General features: G+C 34.7%; 1 protein-coding gene across 1 annotated transcript in view; it reads right to left on the minus strand.

Annotated features, from left to right (window-relative positions):
• The window catches only part of CNTLN (centlein), a 188,047-nt gene that overhangs the window by 21,398 nt on the left and 154,054 nt on the right, over positions 1-12,595 (minus strand). Inside the window, 4 exon segments of the mRNA XM_068177356.1 lie at positions 6,269-6,451; positions 6,816-6,944; positions 8,530-8,656; positions 10,333-10,430. Coding sequence (XP_068033457.1) covers positions 6,269-6,451; positions 6,816-6,944; positions 8,530-8,656; positions 10,333-10,430 — 537 coding nt within the window.

Consider the following 12,595-nt stretch of genomic DNA (forward strand, 5'->3'; position numbering starts at 1 on the left):
CTCCAGCCTACAACCATGTAAACCTGTCCCTGCTCTGACTTTCTGTGGTACGCAAAAGTGGTGTTCTGGACTTTCAGAAGGTTAATTGAATTCTTATGAACTAGCTCACAATCCACCCAGATAATATCTATGATGACATTTCAAAAACGGAATAGGTAGGAAGTTGCATAAGGGCAGAAATGAGGAGTGCGGGTCACTCAGGGGTGTAACTTTTCAACAGAAGCTTTAACTTATCTAAACCTGTATTTTGAACTACAGCCCAAGATAGCAGTGAGGAAATATGCCCTGGCAAAACTTATGTCAGTATTCAAGATAAACTGCAGAAAGGTAATAGCGAGCAATATATATCAGGATGTAAGGTAAACTGATTGAATGGCAAGCAGAACTGGCAGAACACCACTTGGCCAAGACAAGGTGAAATAAGTCCTCTAACACATGTGGCTGGTGAACATAGATGTATGTCAAACAACAGAGTGAGGGGGAAGTGCACCTAGCTTAAGCCCAGCTCTGAGTAGCTGAAATGAGGGCAGCTGTCTTAAGAGGGTGAGTGTTAGATCCCAACTTAGATCCATTAAGCTTGCCAAGTGAACTGCCATGGGTCTTGATTTTGGCAGTCAGTTTTATCAGATGGTTGTACTGGAGACCTATCAAGAACAATGCCAGAACACGCCAGATGTGCTCTGTGCTGCAGAGGGTATCCTCAATGGAAGGCACACAAGTCCCAAATGACAGAGGTAGTATGGAAGTAAAAAGTGCTCTCAACTGATTTCAAAGCATTTAGCTGCCATCACCTATTTATTACCACCACAGCTGAATATAGATGCCTAATCAAAACAATCCTTCTCAAGGTCAGAAAAATTCTGATATTCTCATACTCAGACAGGCATCATCACCACAGATTAAAATGAGTTTTGCTGATGTACAAGTTGAATGGGACAGATGACACTACTGAGTCTTGGCTTAGAAAAGCCTCTAACAGAAACATATGGTCAGTCAAAGTCCAGAGGAGGATAAAAAAATAGAACATACCGGAAAACAGAATTCATGTAGGAATTCCGACAGTTTCGTAATAAACCAGTATGTTCTACTATATTTTCAATGGAAATCCAGTCAAGCAGTCTAATAACAATTTTTTAACTTTATCCAACAGCTGTTTTCTGCATGAGTTCTCACAAGTACTACAAACACAACAAATAATATTTTGCTCTAGTTGCTGTGCTTCACATAACTGGCAGATCCATCTGAGGATCTGACAGTACATGTTACAGAAAATCCTGAGCAATGGTATGTGGCATCCTGAGTTTGGGTGTAGATTAGGGGTTCTAATCTGTGTTAGCTAGCCGAGTTCTGTGTACCCTCACGCACACCCCGTGTTTCTCCCCCGCCCCGCGGCAGTCCGCTCCAAGTCTCTCACTCTTGGAGCTTCAGCCCGTCTCTCCTGTAACCACTCCCTGTCCCATCCGGAGACTTCAGTGTCTGTCACCCTGATCCTGCAACCCCGTTCGCCCCAGAGCCCGGTATCCACACCTGTTGCGTCCCCGTTAGTCGCCATGGTCCTCGTCATCGCCACAGCACCTGTCCCCATTGGCGGGAGGGCTTCTGCTTTCCTCGCCCTGCCCCTCATAAAACCCCGCACCTCCTAAAACTCGGGGCCACATTCCCCCATGCAGGCACTGGAGGTGGGTCGTGACCTCTCTGCCACAGCTCTCAGTGGCCATTAAAGACTTTCAGCCTCCCTCGTGGGTGAATTGGACATTCCTTCGCCTCTTCGCCAACATCCCTCTCTCAGTGGCGGTAGAAACCGCAGCCAGCCCTGCCCGGACCGTGGAATGGACCCGTGTCCAGGAAAAGCGGTGAACCCGAGTCCCGCTGAGGGGCGGCGCCGCTCCAGGCACCGGAGCTGCACGGGGCCAGGGAAAAGAACGGAACGCCGCAATGGTACATTATAAAAATTGAATACATGATTCAAAGAGAATTTATGGTGCTGAAGGAAGCGGGGTGGGATAAAGACATGAGCTCTGGAAAACGCACCTGAAGTACTCTCAGAGCTACCTGATCCCTCTTCCAGGTAATTTGCATTTTTTTGTAACAAAACTGCTTTATTTGGCCTAGTTGATATATTTACAGCCCTACTTTCAGTATTAATTCTTAATCTTGATGCATACCATGGAAAAATTTTGTCAGGATTTTTTGAAATTTTATGAAAATATTTAATAATCAAGTGTAGTTCTGGTCATTACGGAACACTAAAAAACACCCACATTTTATGATTTATTTTTCAGATCAACTGCATGAGCTATTTTAAATCCATTTAACATACTATCGATACTGCATAGGTGATTTTTTTATCTGAATCTCTCAGTAGTATGTCAGACATCCTAAACAAAAGGTATATTAAAACAAATAGTAGCCTTTATCAACTTACTTGTACTACTCTCCAGAAAAAAACCCAGACTTACTCAATATAGATCGCTTTCCATAAAGGTACTCTAACAAGTATAATTATACTCCCATGCTTTAATACTTCAATAATTGAATTTCTTATCAGTATATTATTCAGAAATGAGGTCAGCTTAATGAACATAAAATACTGCCTTTTCTGAATATTGACTCAATATTATCATTCTTTTAGACTCTAGGCAATGTTGTAATATATATGCACTAACTTTGAATACTTACTCAAAATGAGGATCAGCAAGACAAATATTTCTTAACTAGCTCTATGAAGTGGTAAGCTATAAAAATTCTCAATCCAAAAATCCTACCTATTTCTAGAAAAAGTTAAAAATCTTCTGTTGGCTACTAATAGATTAAGGATGTTGCAGCATCTTCATAAGACATCAGCCTACTTCATTCCAGACGCAAAACAGAAGTATTCATTTTATCATATTAATTTTATTTATTTTAAATTTTTATTCACTCTATCTTTACACAGTTACAGAGTTGTTTTATCTAATAATAGATTGCATCTGCCCTGTAATAGCTACCTTAGTAGTAGTACATTTTTAAATCCTTGTTTACTACAGTTCTTGGCCTTGCTATCCAAAGATTTCCTCTTGACTTCTTCAGCATCTTATCCATCTTTTATATTCCATTGTTGTTTATATTTTCAGGTTATTATCTATAATCCATTTTCCACTTTGTTTATGTTGCCTTTTATTTCTAAATATTTTGCTCTTTTTCCTACCAAAATAAAATAGATATTTACAAGGAGTTACCATCTAGTTATGCAACAGTGGTTTTTTGGTTACTTAATAAACTGTTACAGTCCACAATTTCTATTCATATTTCCTACTAGCCTATATATTCCTCATAACAGCTTTGGAAAAATGAACTGTTCTGAATTAACGAATTTCAGGTGCTCTGTCAGCTCCCTCTGAAAATCATTCTGCACAAAATACCTGATTCCTATCTCACATTCCAACAAAAATAAATTCAATAATCCCTTAAAACATATTGGAAACAGCAACCTTTGTTTACAAGCATTCCTTTCAGCATTTCTGGAAACTATTACTAGATTCTACAATCTAATGATTTTAGCTCATTGTGTAAGTGTCCCAAATTGAGGTGACCACAGAAATGCAACATTTTATTACATTCCATTACAAATATGTACTCAATTAGTAAGTCATCACATCCTCTACAGTGATCCACTGGCGTATATCAGATTTCTACCACAAACCTCTTCCCTAGGTTTTGTAACTTATTATCTTCACCCAAGTAGATCCAGGATCCTGTGGTTCTGTATTATTAATAACTTTAAAAGCAAGTAACACTGCCTGCTATAAACAGTCACACTCTTCTCTGAAGTTACCCTGTTCTCCCATTTATAGCTGTAACTAGCAGCAACTTAATTAGCAACTCAGAAATAATTTAATTGTTGCATGTTAAAAAAGAACTATATATAATTTCACAAGAGACGTGGAATGGGTAGAAAAAGTAACTGCATTCAATTTAAGAATGAGGAGAAAATTACACTTGCACTCTAAAAATCAAGTAAAGCTTATGGAGTGATCAGAATAGCAGACAAAGATTAGAGGATCATATAATTTTGTTAACCTGTTTAAATGATATATATAGGTGAAACTTGATCTCTATATAGAAAATATAATTTGAATTAATGGAACTGGAGTGAGAATCAAGGTCAGCGGACAAAAATCTGACAGCTATCCAGAAGAAAAGAAACGAGGCAGACCAGACTTCAAAAGAAGAGCTGTACTCTTCAAGAGGAAGGAGTACTGCTACTTATTACATTATCACAATACCTCATTATAACATCAGATATGCAAGAGATATTTAACAGGATTTAAGTGATATACTGCACAAGTCCACTGAATTGCTAGGCATTTTACGTTTTTACAGTGGTATATTGTTAATAAAATCTGATTTTAGCATCCAGCTAAACAAAGTAGTCTACTTATAGACACAATCTTTGTTTTCAAAAAATTGTTCTGCAGAAGAACAGCAGTCAGCAAAACTGTTACTTGAAATATGCATGCATATTCTTTATATTCAGGCAAGAAAATAGGTATTTATTACTATTATTATTTCATATTTACATTTTTTCACATGTAGTGTAACCATGAAAGTGCTAATGAATATTCATGGTAATTAACAACAAAGCTGTCATCTCCTTCAACAATGAATGAAGTTATGATAATAGTTACTAATAGGTGATCCTGCTCACTATTTTTACTTCTGAGAATAGAAGATCTTTTACTTTCTCATTTTCTAATTTTTGAAAAACTTTTCATTATGGAACTATATACAATATTGATAGTATGATTTTTTTATCTCCTTATGTCTGTAACTGCTACTTTCACTTTATTCAGTGAAAATATTCCAAAATTCATAGCAGCCTGAATGGAGACTGAATTGCTTCTCTCCATCACCAGTGACATAGGAGTACTTAATTAAAAGTAATAGATAATACATTAGATAAATTCAGGCTTTTACATATTTAGCCAAAAATAAGCATGCAGCTGTGGAAAGAACACCTATATTTTCCTCTTAGAGTAAGCATTCAGTATTAGAAGAAAGCACATTTTCTCTTACGAAAATTTATAGTCTATTCAAGAATAGGCAGCATATTTCTGAATGGGCATAATGATCAATATTATACCTCCTTTTCAACATTTACATCAAAAGGCAAACAGAAAAAATAATCACTTTAATAATAAACTTTAAAAATAAAATATCTAGTTTTTTAAATAAAAGGCACTTTTTCATGAAAACCAATCATTATTTTCACCTTAGATAAGTTAGCTTATGAATTACTTGAATTTAGGATTCTAAAGCATATCCAACATTGTTCAGTCTTTTTTCATAAGGAAATTTATATAAACTTAGCAACAGAACTGAACATGGGATGATTTCAGGCAAATGCTAAAGGTCTGAACACTGCTACGTAGAGTGACTTTATATGCTTTCTTTTTCTGGTGCATCAAAATACCATCACTCTTTACTTTGAATGCTTCAGCCTTGCTTAAACATATCTGAAAGCAGCTCACTTCTACAGAAATCCAAGAGCAGTAGAGAAGTAGCTGTTTCATGGGCTAATAGTCTTCTTTTGAAAGCTGGTATACAGTATACATACATACATACATACATACATACATTATATGCTAAATTAATAAAATCACAAAATACTCTTGAAGAGTTGGAAGAGACACACAAAGAACATCAAAGTCCAACTCCTGGCCCTGCTCAGCACCATCCCCAAGTGTCACACCATGTGCCCAAGAGCATTGTCCAAACCTTTCCTGAACTCTATGAGGCAGGTGCTGTGACCACTTCCCTGGAAGGAATATAAGGAAACAGTATTCTGCATACAGTTCTTAAAAATGCTTTCAATTTTACAACATAGAGGCTCTTTTATATAGTATTTCTAAAAAAAGAAGCACATGCATATGAAAAATGCACTCATTCACAGTAATCAATACATACAAATTATTATATTAAATGTGTTGGGAATTTATTTGTTGCAAAGTAATCTGATACACAAGTAAGCACTTTCTTTTGGGACCAAGTATATGTCAGCCATATATAAAAAAATGACCAATAAAAGTTATGGAAGTGTTTGAAAGCCTGGGAGAGAGGAAGTGATTCTTTCTCCTCTTTCAGACCTGACACCAGAACACTGCAGCAATTACAAACACTGTTCTGGAACAGGGAGTGCATGCAAGCCTTGCTTAATCTTTTATATTTTGCTTTCAATCAAAAATACCTTTACTCAGGTGAACACTCAAAATAAAATCAATATTCAAACCTTAAATGTCTTGAACTCTTCTACTTTGTCACTGGTAAGCAGCAACTCCTTCTGTAGAGCTTCCAAAGCCTGTGTACTCTGTTTAGCCAAGCCATGTAGTTGTTGAGATGCAGCAATTTCAAGCTCAGTCATAGCACATTCAGTCTCAATAATTTTTCTCTCTAGTTTAGTAATCTTGAGATTCTGAAACACATCCACAGAGATACAGCAATGCTATGATAAAACTGATGGGGAACTATGGTAGATTACAAAGAAATGAATGAACAAACAACCTCCCACATCATAGCTGACATCACAGAATATTTCACTTGCAACATATAGTATACAATTTCCTGGCAATAAGTAATTTCATTTTCAGTCATTATGCCCATGTTTCAGTATGTAAATTTCAGAAGTGTGTCTGAATTACATCAGAGAAACAGATTACTATTATTCTGCTATTTTTCCCATTTCTGTACTGAAAGTTTAAGCTGATGACCTTGCAACTTTTCATTTGACAGTAAGGTATGAAAGTTCCACAGTGGAGCCATCAAATCTCTAATTATACCTTTTTCTCCAAATCATCTTTAGCTTTGTGATACATCTGCTCATACTGAGACTTCTCTTTCATAGCTACATTAAACCTTTGTTTCATTGAGTCAGTGGAAGCTTTTTTGTGTCCAGCCAGTGCCTTCACCTGAAATAATGAAAGGCCAAAAGCGTTGACTATCAAGATAGAAAACTTCAAAATTTTAATAAAATCAGAACTAAGCATACCTCTATTACATAAAAATATACAACTACATTACTGAAGTATCTTTTTCTGAAATTGCAGACTTTAATACATTTCTACTGTTGATCCATTAGAGATCAGTTCACACACAATCTTGTTACATAAGGTTTTGATGAGCATTAAATATAAAGAAAAGCTCTTCATTTTCAGAGCTGTATGTTCATATATATTTTAGACTCACAGTACTTGCAAAAGGGAGTAGACTACAATTTCCACTAATTTCTTTTGTCAGAGATAAAAACATAAATTCAAACTCAGCTGAGAAAATAACTGTTTATATATTAATAGTCTGTAAAGATTCTTAGATAATGAATATCTAATGCAAACACTGATTGGGGTAAAATGACAAAACAATGATCCCAGAAATCATTCAGCTTTCCTATAGTGCTAATCACAAAGTTTTCCTGGCAAGACTGAGTAACAGGGAATTTCTTTGGTCTTTCATTGAAGATAATGTAAAATTTACCATGCTGATTTTCCACGAGGAATAATCAAAATAATATATGGAATATGATTCTTTGGAAATGAAGTGCTTCAAATACTCAAAGTACAGCACTAAAGCACATTATTCCATGCTACAGCTTTTATCCAAAACCAAAACCGGGTATTTTTCTCATATCATACCTTAGCTCCCTTACATAACGTTCTCACTTTCTGGCTGTGGATTTCTTAATAACACCTTATCTTTAACATGGAGGGTTATACATTACCTCTCTTTGGAGCTGAAAATGCTGTATGACTGCAAGCAGGAATAGTGCTTGTGTCACTAAGCAAGCACTTGTATTCTAGGCAAACAAAAGCAAACTGGCAGGTTGCTTATTTCTGTCATAAGCTGCATAACCTCAGAGACAACCAAACATCATGATCTTTTTCTAGCATTGAAGGCCAAAGTGCAATGCATCAGTTGGATAACAGAAATATGCTAAACCATATACAAATTCTATTATCTTCAGTGAAATCATCCTAAAATTTTGCAGGGGAAAATAATTTGCTATAGGAGTCAAGCATTACCTACACAGCTATAATTACTTTAAGCTAAGAACTGTGAATCATTCATAGCACTGTAGTATAAAATAGATTAACATATTAAAGCATTTAACTACTATAGCCAGGAGAGATGCATGGACTTCATGAGCATATGTCATGTAAAATCGCCCTTGTTTCAGGTCTACTATATTTTATGAACTTACAGTGCATAAAACTAAATCCCACTACTTACAGCATATCGTTGCAACTGTGTGTTCTGAATACTTTAGTATTTAATTACACCTGTAACAAAGATAAATTAAATTATGCTGAATCCATTCAAGCTATCACCCTATACTGATTTCATACAAATTATAGTGCAGGGAATTACACCCTTCAATTAACTGTATGTTCTTTGCTTTAAGCAATATATTGATTTAATATGTATAGTGTGTTTAAAAAACTTCTGTAAATCCACCTGCTTGTGTTTTTCTGAAAACTAGGAATAGCAATAAAGAAGTACCTTTCTCTCAAGTCTTTCCAATGTTTCATTTGAGGTTTTCTCATTTTCTTGATTTGCTTTTAGGCAAGACCTTAAGTCTTCTATCAAATGTTTTTTCATAGTAACATCCCTCTCCAACTGAGAAATTCTGCAGAGGAAGAAGCTGGACTGCATATCACTGGTAGAAAATTTGGTTAATATGCAACTAAAAGGTATAAAGGCAGTAGACAATCTATCATACCTGTAGTATTACAATACTTTCAAAAATGAAAGCTGATGCAGTTCTAGCAATTTACTTGGTTCTCAAGTACTAAACCCAGTTTCAGTTTCTTATTAAACAGACCTTTTTCTAAATATGCAATATATTTATGATTTTATTTTTGCTTGTCTGAATTGAAATCACAATAATTCTGAAAATATTATCAAAAAAAAGGAAAACAAACCTGCTGAGCCCACAAAAATCAATTAATTAAATTCCTCTGATGTCTCAAACAATCACTCAAACACTATTTTTTGCAAAATTATTTTCAAAAGAAAGCGAAATGGGGAAGCCTCCTTTCATCCAACTGAGTAATACACAGAAATAGTTGAAAAAACTCTATCCCTGTGTGTCAGATGAGATAAAATGCGAAACCTAGAAATAACATCAGCTTTTGTCAGAAACTTCTCATAAAACCCCCAAAACTCTCACATATTAAAAAGTAATCTTTGTTCAATGAGAAAATTATGCCTTATACAATACTTCCACTATTATAACACAAATTAATATTTTAAATATAAACACAAGTAATACCTAAATATGTCCAGATATCTGGATTTTTTTCCAATGAAAGCAAAATGAATGGTAGTATATTCAGGAATTCAACACTGCTAATATAATGTCAATATTATATTTTTAAAAAATCCCAGGAATACAATGCATCTAAACATTTCTTTGATCTATTTCCCCTTTATGTTTTTACTGTTATTTTGGTTATTATGGTTATTTTGGTTATTATATCTTACAGCTTATTAAAAAAAGGTATCTATTTTATAAAGAAAGCATACTGTCCAATTACTATTTTAAATTTGAAATCTGATGGTGGAAAAATTCACTTTGAAACAGAAAATAAACAATCTACAATTTAATCATTTTTAGGGCTCTCTATTTTTCAAATGAACTATTTTCAGATAAGCAATTGAAGAATGCAGTTTCTTCAATTAAAGATCAGAAGAGTTAGAGGAGTTAAAATCTTGGACAGCCAAGAAATTCAGATACACATAGCTTTTTTATAGTTGATGTAGTAGTATAATTGAAGAACAGTATTATATAAGTTACAGTAGGTAGAATAAAAGTATCAGTTGCATATTTGACAATTTTTCAATTTCAAAATGAATAACAAACCTGAATCAATTGAAATGGAAACAAATAGAACTGTCCTTTTGAACTTTTTTATGAGTATAAGACTAGCTATTTAATCTTATTTAAGCATCTGAACCTTGACATATCTCTTAGCCCGTAGGCAAAGAATTACTGAATTTGAAAGACTGCATTTAACAGTGCTGAGGAATTCATTTCGACTTACATCAAGGATAAAATAACCTGATTTCCAACTTAAGGTATTCTTACTGCCATACAGATACTGTAGCTAGCTGTATCAGTTTATAAAAACTGCAATTTAAGCATAAACTGCTCCAGTTTCAAAAAATTCCCTGCAACACTATGCAAGACTGCAATAAAAAGAACACCTCGTTCTCTTACGAATCTAGGTTCATCGACGTTGTAGCAATTTTACAGCTGCCACTGGGTGGCACCAGACACAATGGATAGAAGAGGCACTATACTTCGCCTGTAGTTCCTGAATCCATTCTTCTTTCTCTTAGACTTCTTTTTTTAGTGAATTAATGGTGGTCGATTGCTTAGCGATCTCAGTGTTCGAATTCTATATTGAAAAATATTAAAATATAAATAAAATAGACAGAATGTGATCACAGTCGACAGTAAGTTTTGGAAAAAAATATATCTGAGTAAATTTCCACGTGTTTTATGAAGGTTCTTAGAAATTAACTGGCATAAAAGGAGCATTCTTACTTTTTAGAAACACTTAAGCAGAAGTACATTCCTGGGAAAATATGATGAAAATCAGTACATTTCCATTGTTCTAATAATGTATGGTTACTAGATGTTCTCTGAGACACTTGCAAGCACCAATCAGGACCACATTCTCTCTTGCATAGCATGGTCAGAATAAAAGATAACAGAAGAGAAGTAAAACTGGATCTTCATTGGAACTATATCTTTGAATGTTACAGTTCTACAACACAAGGAGTCTACATCTATACAGCAAGAATATCCAATAATTCCTTTCATCTTGAGTATTAAGGAATACAAGACAATTTACAAGAGTGGTTGCTTTTATGTTTCCTGAAATTCAAAGCCCAAGACAAAGACATTTCCATTTGTCTCTACTCACACAAATTCTACATTTCACTAACAATCAGGTATGATCTTAATTTTCAGGCACATGTCATTCCAGTGAAGAACATTTATACAGTTATTGGCCATTCCTCATTTGTATATAATAAGAAAAAAAGTAAAAAGTGCTTCTATTCCTCCAGGCAATTACACATATCATCTACCCAAGATCTAAATTCAGAAAACTGGAAAAAACAGAGAAAAAAAAAAAAAAAAAACCACCAGAAATTTAACTAAGTAGCCATCTTAGCAATCTGAGCATATGCATTGAATGCCGTTGCTGAAATGGCAGCTCAAACATATCACATAGAGATATTTCAGAACTCCAAAAGGTGTTGCCAAAAGATACATGTTAAGTATATGGACAAGATATATATCTATATGTACCTATATGTATTCAGCTTTAGCCACTGCACTACAGATTTTGACTCATTATGTATAAACAATAAGCAAAACAGATCAGACATGCTGTAAACAATGATACTTCAGGAGAATTTCTCTGCTCGGTGCAGACTTGTAATGCCTATTAACATTAATGGGAGTGTTGCACGTAACTCTGTGCACCTCAAGGGGAGTATATATTCTTGTGTGCATAGTTAGATGTAAAATATTGTTCTTAATAACTTGTCTAGTCTATTTACTATTATGATAATGTGAGGTATAACCAGAAAATTGTTAAAATTATGTATGCTAGCAGAATATTCTTGAGTTTCCTGAGACCTGTTTGTGGAGCTTGAGTTCCATTAGTGTAAAGCAGAGCACCCAGTTACATGGTTCACACACCAGACATGAACTTGAGTAATTAGGTGGGCCTCTGCACATATTCAGAGGCAAAGACATATAATTACAGTATTTTGTTTCCAAACTCACCACCCACACTTAACACATTTCTTCCTGTTGGCAAAGATACAAGGAGTCATCACATACAACATAAACAAGCACTACAAAGACAGCGCTAAGGAAAAGAAATAACCAACAAGGCCAGGTACTTGGACTTTTTGGACTGTAAGGAAAGCTTTTGCTGCTTATACTTTCAGATATTCAGGAGAATCACTATGTGTCTCATCTTAAGTCAGCTAGAAAGCCTGGAAGAATAATTGAAAACCCTTTGTCAAATTCTTCTGCTAAAAAATGACTTGCGGGACTTAAACCAGCCTTAAAAAAAGTTAGGAATTTTAGAAACTTGATTTAAGTAGTTTTTGAGCCCCAAATATTCAAAACTCTCATCCAATTCAGAAACCAGTGAATTTACTCTACTACTTAGCATTTGGGGTCACAGACTATCTCCATCCTAAATATAGTTTTGCATACATGATTTATTTTTTCATTAAAAATTTAATATATCTTTAAGAAGGAATTAAAAGTCATGCTAGTATTTTTGATATCAGATTTATATATGCTTGCTAAATATTTCTGCTGCAGAAACAAAAAAAACTCTTTGATTTTTCAGCAATTAATTTTGCTGTTCAAATTTGGCAGACAAATAGAGTAGGCTTGTAGCATGGGTGTTACTCCTAAGCTATTTTAAAAAAATAAATCTCCATTTTAAAATTTTTCCAACCCGCGTAAATCAACTGACTGCTAGGTTTCTGGATAATGAAGATACTCATCTAAAAGGTACAACCCTAATTA

The sequence above is a fragment of the Anomalospiza imberbis genome, chromosome Z (assembly GCF_031753505.1).
Source record: "Anomalospiza imberbis isolate Cuckoo-Finch-1a 21T00152 chromosome Z, ASM3175350v1, whole genome shotgun sequence".
Taxonomy (NCBI): domain Eukaryota; kingdom Metazoa; phylum Chordata; class Aves; order Passeriformes; family Viduidae; genus Anomalospiza; species Anomalospiza imberbis.